Source organism: Sinocyclocheilus grahami, unplaced genomic scaffold, assembly GCF_001515645.1.
Source record: "Sinocyclocheilus grahami isolate Dianchi unplaced genomic scaffold, SAMN03320097.WGS_v1.1 scaffold353.1, whole genome shotgun sequence".
Taxonomy (NCBI): Eukaryota; Metazoa; Chordata; class Actinopteri; order Cypriniformes; family Cyprinidae; genus Sinocyclocheilus; species Sinocyclocheilus grahami.
Window position 1 is genome coordinate 991,856 of NW_015505532.1, and position 7,774 is coordinate 999,629.

General features: G+C 40.1%; 1 protein-coding gene across 4 annotated transcripts in view; it reads left to right on the forward strand.

Moving 5' to 3' along the window:
- si:ch73-366l1.5 (FILIA-N KH-like domain-containing protein) overlaps window positions 1-7,774 on the forward strand; it is a 28,083-nt gene that overhangs the window by 7,677 nt on the left and 12,632 nt on the right. For all 4 annotated transcript variants that reach the window (XM_016229511.1, XM_016229514.1, XM_016229513.1 and 1 more), the window contains exon 2: window positions 6,799-7,171. In XM_016229511.1, coding sequence (XP_016084997.1) covers window positions 6,799-7,171 — 373 coding nt within the window. The remainder of the gene's footprint in view (window positions 1-6,798; window positions 7,172-7,774) is intronic.

Sequence of the window (7,774 nt, forward strand, 5' to 3'; positions counted from 1 at the left end):
GGGGCCGCCAAAAAAAATTTTACTCCAAAAAAAAAAAAAAAAAAAAAGTCCTCCGAACATAACATGTGAATGAATGGCTGAACTGCAGGGTTAATTTAAAACCGAAGCCGTCAGCGTTGAATATGCGGACCATGAGCATCTGAAACCGGGCGAGCACTCAAGAACATTCCTCGGCACTTTGTTTCTGTCTCCACACCAGTCAGGCTCCTAACAGCAGTCTGCTGTGGAATCCGTCCGTCTGCCTGCTGATTGGTCAGGCTTTCCTCTGACTTTGCCTGTTTGGAATTTCGGCCTGTTACTGTTGGCTTCCTTTTTCAGTGATCTGTGCAAACATGGACATGATTGATTTCCTCTAGGTGTGAGTTTAACTGAAATTAGTATCCTGAGACTGTGACCGGTTGTATTGGGACGGTAATGTTTTATATCCTCAGTGAACTGAATACATGAACATTTGCTTGAAGAATTTCTGGAAAAATAAAGGGCATTTTAAAGGTTTTATTAGCACACATTTTAAATCATTTTTTTTTTTCATAAATGGGCAGTTTAGTTTGAGGTGTACAGTCTAGAGTAGGTTTTGAGTGTTAGATTTGGCTCTATTCACATTTAATATTCATATGAAATGCAGCCAAGTTTCCATATAATCTTCCAACTGAGAGGAAGCAAAATCTAAAGCTAAAAGTGGTCAATTCCAGTTCAAAATTTGTTCCAAATCAATGAGCTGCCTTCCTTAGACCGCATTGTAAGCATCATATTCATGCTTCCATCATGTTCCAGAAGACTGGCAATATAATAATGAACGTTGTGTATCGTTTGCAGGGAGTACAATCCCATGATGCATTATGATGAGTTCAGTAAAAAAAAAAAAAAAGAATCCAAGTAGAAATGTTGATTGTAAATGCACTTTTTTTTCATTTTAAAGAGAACCAAAGAGTATAGATAATACAACATTTTTGGAAGCTCTGAATCAACTCAACCAACTGTTTTGCAAAAAATGATTCAGTTTTGAAGCCCTTAAAGTGCCCCTATTATGGATTTTTGAAAATTACCTTTCATGCACTGTGTAACACAGCTCCAAGTGAATGAAAACGTCCTGCAAAGTTTTAAATCTGAAAGTGCACCGTGTATAAAATTGTCTCTCAAAAGAAAGAGTTGACTCTGAATCATTGAAATTAGTCGTTTTTAAAACGAATCCCATGCCATTTCATGTTGACCTCAACATGAAACAGCATTTTGCCCGCCCACTTGTTGGTCTTGTCGGGTTGGTCTGAATGAAAATGCAAATTCATTCTTTGCCACTAGGTGCTGCTTTTGGAGCAGTAAAATAGCGGTTTCCTCGGTAACGCTAAACGCTGTACACGAAGCAGCACTGCGCACACAAACGCTGCTTTATCAGGCGTTACAGGCTCATGATGAAATGAAAATGAGACCAATCGGACCAATCACCGCAGATTAAGGTAAAAATAAATGCATATTATAAGACAATGAAAGTGTTTTTTGACCTTGCATGCATGTCAACCTGTTGTTGGGGACTCCCAAAACCAAGATATAAACCTTTCATATCCCATAATAGGGGCACTTTAAAATTTCACACACTGGTCAAAACTTTGTAAATGCAATATGAACTCAACCCAAACATGAATAAAGACACATTTTACAAACCAGTAGTTATGGTAGAAAAGCTTTTCCAAACTTTGAATCAATTGAACCAGTGGCTTCCCAAAATGATTCACCGTTTTGAATGCTTCAAACACCTTAAACCACTCAAGACGGTGTAAATGCAATATGAACTTGGCCCAAGCATGAGTAAAAACACCTTTTACTAACCAATTACAAATGTTTTCATGAAAGCATATTCTAAACATCATTAAATACCAAAAAATGTAAGGTTAAAAACAATTAACTTTCACTGTCCTATTTTGTTATACATGCATGTTTATTAAAATTAATTAACTGAACCTACATGATAAAGCTGACCCAGTTAAAACCATGTGTTAAACTCTGGTTCATGACGTGACCAGATCACCACTCTCTAGCCATGAACTATTGGAATTCAAACAGTTTTGAAACCATATCTTGTTAGAAAGCCTTGTATTGTTTTTTTTTAATCATGTGACTTGGCCAGTTATTTCCTCTCATGTATAGGCACAGAATGGTTGAGCCCTGCATTTCAAACTTTTTTTACGCCCCTCGGGCCGGGCTTCGGGCCGATTTTCACGTCATAGTTCAGACACAGGCCGGGCCTCGGGCCTGTTTTAGGCTTCTCCTTATTTTTTTTTTATTTTAGACATCCATCAATTAGTGATGAAAACAACACGAGACCGTGCTACCGCGACTGTCAAGAGCGGCTCGACGGTGTTTAGTGTCCCGCAGCAGCAGTATGTATGGTGCGTGCCGTCAGTGCAGCTGAACAGTTCTGCATTCAAATGCAAGCAATAGGCTAAAGCTTGCCGCAAAGCACCGGCAAAAGTAATTACCATGAATGTGACGGGGGAAAGAGTAAGGAGATAATATAGTTATTTAATAATAAACTAGTGTTTTCTGAGTCTGTGTCGCAAGGATGAATTTGCCGATCCTGATTCGCCATCTCCTCAGACGCGCCTTTAGAGAGAAGTGCATCTTTACGGATTATGATTATAATTAGGGCTGCACGATAAATCGCATGCGATATATAACGCGCATCTTGTCAGAAAGCCGGTTCTGTAATCAGCGGTAAATCTCCATCACGTGCGGGCTTTCACATTGAGCAGCATTAACTACACAGAGCCGTTGTTCACTGACGAGCTGCGCAAAAAAACGTTCATATTCACGCGATTTTTTTGCGCAGCTCGTCAGTGAACAACGGCTCTGTGTAGTTAATGCTGCTCAATGTGAAAGCCCGCACGTGATGGAGATTTACCGCTGATTACAGAACCAGCTTTCTGACAAGATGCGCTAAATATCGCATGCGATTTTATCGTGCAGCCCTAATTATAATGAAAGTTTTTGTTTTATTTAGTTGAGTAGTAATTTAAAGCTTTCTATAGATACATTTATCATGTCTGTGAGACATGTATTCGCTGAGTTTTGGTTCATTTTTGTGAAGCACTCCTGTTCAAGACGAGACGGCAGAAAGCGCATGTTTGTTTTCTTTATTTTATAAAAGCACAACGTTTTGTTGATATTGTGAGTGCACACACATAAAAGTAGACCCTTTACAGCTACGAATGATGTATTACACTTACCTTTATGAGTAAAAATGACGGCGTATCCACTGAAAAAAATGCAAGTGATCGCGCTTAGCTCCCACTCTCCGCACAAGCTATTGGCTATAGCGCACATTTATCTAGGTTTAACGTTTAAACATTGTTATATGCTTGAACCGTTTTATATCTATAGATTTTTTTTGAGGCCAGTCCTGATGATTTGAGAAGAATGAATCAGGGGTGGGCAAACTTGGCCCTTTCAGGCCACTTTCCTTCAGAGTTTAGCTCCAACCCTAATCAAACACACCTGAACCAGCTAATCATTGTTTTCAAGACTACTAGAAGGCTACAGGCAGGTGAGTTTTATCAGGGTTGGATCAAATCTCTGCAGGAAAGTGGCCTGAAAGGGCGAAGTTTGCCCATCACTGGGCTAAATTGATCCAACATGGGCTCACTGTCTGCCGCTGGCCACTTGGTCGTTACTTAAAAAAAAAAAAAATTATTTAACGAACAAAAAATGCTCCAAACGTTTTTTTAAGTTAACTTCATAAAAAAACGAAACAAAATATAATCACTTTGCTATTACATACTACTTTAATAGCTGAAACAATATTATAAGCTGTTTTGGGAGAAGGGGGGAAAAAAGACGCGCTCGGGTCGGTAATTCTGATAAGCTGTCGGACACGGGCCGGGCTAGGGCCTGAGCGTCTCGGGCCGGGGCCGGGCTAGGGCCTAAATTTGAGGCCCGTGCAGGGCTCTACAGAATGGATGTGTTGGTTGGCTGTAGTCTTTGCGGTGTGTTCAAACACAACTTTTTGGCCCAGACGCAGGCAATGCGAGGTGACAACACAGTCGGCTTTTGTCGCCGCTAGTTCTTTGATGTTGGTTTGGTGTCACAGCCTTTCGAAGGCAGTAGTCATTAAGGTTTAGAAACGCATCTACAGTCACAAGCCCTTTCAGTCACAAGTGGTGATGTCTCTTAACTAAACAATGGTGCAGTGCAGTATAGTTATGCTAGTAGGCAGACACTGACTGTGCATGACGACTTTGGCCTTATGACACAATGGCCTTTTTGTAAGAATTCAAGGCAGAGCTGAAGGGTATGTGGTGAATTAATTCAGTGTAACCGCTTTCCGTAAATGAGTGAAACAATGAGAGCTTATTCCAGTCGAGATGCTTTGGCCCACTGCCTCAAATAAGATGTTAAACCATTCAAAATTATTATAATAGGCCTACATCTTTATTATTTCTTTGGTGGAAATATGGAAATAAGGAAGTGAGGAACCTGTAAATAAGGTCTTTACATGAATAACTGATATTTACAGGGGAAAAAATACTTTTGAAAAGTGTCCTGCACATCAATCAAACAAGGCACAATTTATGTTGCTGTGTCTGTCAGAACTATGTATTTAATATATTTTTGACAGTTTACTTTAACAGTTTATGAACTTTTCCACAACATTCTAATTTATTGAGATGCATCTGTATATGTGACTCTAGGGACAAGTAAAATGCATAAAGCCTCTGTAAGTCCTCTTGGGTTCTGTTTGTCTTGGGTGATATGTCAAATTTTGCGTCACATGGATTCTCACCCTGACCCCCATATGTGGTGGCATCAAATATAGATTTCCCATCATCCACTGAGAGAGGATCTGAGATGACAGATAAGCCTGAGATGGCATTGTGTACCGCCTAACATCCTCACAGGTTGTTCATGCTTTCTAAGAGCATCAGGGGCTAATGGACTGTTGGCAGTCATCACCGCAAGGAAGAATCCGTCTCAAGCTGCCCTAATTCCCTCACCGCCTTTGATGTGTTTATGTCTGGGGACAGAGAGCTGCAAGACATTAGGTGACTTTTTTTTGGATTAAGAAACATTGAAGTGTTGATTTCATGTAGTCAAATAGATAGCTCTAGCTTTAAATGTGTTATAAAATGGCACAATTGTGAAATCGAATTCTGTTATCTATAGTGTCAGAATTTATGCTCTAAATTACAACATAATAGTTTCCCGCCATCTGTAAAAGAAAAAAAAAAGGCAAAAGTGAAACATTTTTGTAATATACACTATATTGAGAAAAGTATTGTCAATAGTGTGTGTCAACCGTAAGTGGTATTGGAAAGTGAAAGTGTTTCAGAACAGCAGCAACTCAGTCCAAAACAAAAGACCATGTAAAGCAATGGTCTCAAACTCAATTCCTGGAGGGCCACAGCTCTGCACAGGTTTGCTCCAACCCTAATAAAACACACCTGATCCAGCTAATCAAGGTCTTTAGGATCTCTATAAACTTCCAAGCGGGTGTGATTTGGAGCTGGTTGAAGCTAAATTGTACAGAGCTGTGGCCCTCCAGGAATTAAGTTTGAGACCAATGATGTAAAGTCCATAGCTGAAGAGTTACAAACTTCCACTGGCATTGATATCAGCGCAAAACTGTGCATCAAGAGCGTCATGGAATGGGTTTCTATGGCTGAGCAGCTGCTCACATTACCAAGTGTAATGCCAAGCATCGGGTAGAGTGATGTAAAGTAGGGCTGCACGATTAATCAAAATGAAATCGCAATCACGAGTAGGCAAAAGCTGCGATTTGTCATGCATATCTTTCAATGAAGCACAGGTCTGTGATCGGTAGTAAGTCTCCATCTGAAGTAAGGTAATGGACATCGTTCCAGGAAACAGAAGATTTGAACGTTTGACGCAAGTTGCTTTTTCAAATACACGTTATAAACACCTCAAACTCACTGGGTAAAGGCTTGATGATATACAGAAGCGGGCTCAGATGGACCAGCATTTACTACACAGAGATGTAGTTCATTAACAAGCTACGCAAACTGCTTTCATAATCGCAGAACAATTTCATCAATTTTATACTCGCTCGATTAAATCGATCTGCGATTATGAACGCGGTTTTGCGTAGCTTGTGAGTGAACTACTGCTTCATTAGGTGGGGGGACCAATGTGTTGTCATGAGGGTTGCAAAGAGGTGGAAAATTTCCAGAAAATCCAGAAATTTTCCTCATTTTGCAACCCTAGCTTTCATTAAAGTCACTGTACTGTAGTTACTAATGTGGTTCGGGTTGAATTAATCACTGTGGTACGACACCACTAGAAATTAGGAAAACTCTCATGCACTCCACACTCTACGGATTCATACCAACAACCAGGGTTTGGGCTTTTGTTTTGGGCCTGGGTTTGTTCTGGATTTTGAGTTTTGTTCAAGGTTTTGTTTTGTTTTTTATTCTGGGCCTTGGATTGTTCTGGGTTTTGTTTTGTCCTGGGATTTGTTTCGGGTTTTGTTAAGGGTTTGGGCTTTTGTTTTGGGCCTGGGTTTGTTCTGAGTTTTTATTTGTTTTGTTTTGGGGTTTGTTTTGTTCTGGGTTTTGGGGTTTGTTCTAGCCCTTGGTTTGTTCTGGATTTTGATTTGTTTTGTTTTAGGTTTTGTTTTGTGTTGTGTTGTGGTATTTGTTTTGTCCTGTGTTCCCCCCCCCCCCCCCGGGCCACCTCAATGTCCCTATTAACCTGTATTCAACACATCTTAGATTTACAGCATTATCAGCTGCATTTAAATTAGCTTAAATGACTGTTATTCTTTTGTCTCCACCTTCGTTGTCTCTACAGGCAGCTCCGGAGCCTGAGCCTGTACACAAAGATGTCACAGCATCTGCACCTGTGGAAGAACCCGAGCCAGAGCCTGAGCAAGTACCCGCCTCGTCACCAGAACCAGTGGCCGCACCAGTGGAAGAGCCAGTGCCTGAACCAGTGAAGGAGTCTGTCCCAGAACCAGAACCAGTACCTGAACCTGTCCCCGAGGTGCCCATCCCTGAACCAGCATCTGAACCCACCCCAGAACCAGTTTCTGTACCAACCCCTGAACCAGCGCCTGCACCCATCGCAGAGCCAGCGTCCACACCAGCCCCTGAAGCAGTGCCTGTGCCCGTCCCGGAGACCTCACTAGCAGCCGAATCTCTTCCAGAGGTCCTAGAGAATAATGGTATGGATGCATCAGCACTCCGCAGCAAGTTTAAAAGTGTGTAGTACTATTTTTGGGTACAGTCCTGCCATTGCAAGTACAAGTAATCCTGTGAAGAATGCTGGGTAACACATTGTTTTTCTTTGTGTCCTTGTTACGCATGTTAAATATGCTTACTATAGTAGTAATAGTAAATTAGGAAACCAGTAATTAGTAATAGTAAATGGTAAACCAAGCCTTAATCCAAAAAGCTATAGTAAGTATGTGTAGTTAATTTATATTACTCCAAACTTAAATGTATAATTACACTGTAACAAGGACTCCTTAAAATAAAGTGTAGTCAAATGCTGCTGACACGTCTCACTGATTCGGTGTAGGAATATATTTAGAATTATTTGTTTATTTGATGACCAATTATTTTTATTTACATTATTTTTTATTTCCTCTAGCTTACTTTGTTCCAGGATTATTATAGTTAACTAAAACTGAAACTAAATTAAAACCATAAAAAACATTTTCTCTACTTTAAATAAAATAAACATGAAAATAAACAAGTGAAATCAAATAAAATATGAAAAACTTTTTATATTAGCTTGTAGCAAAGGCAAAAAAAAAATATGTATA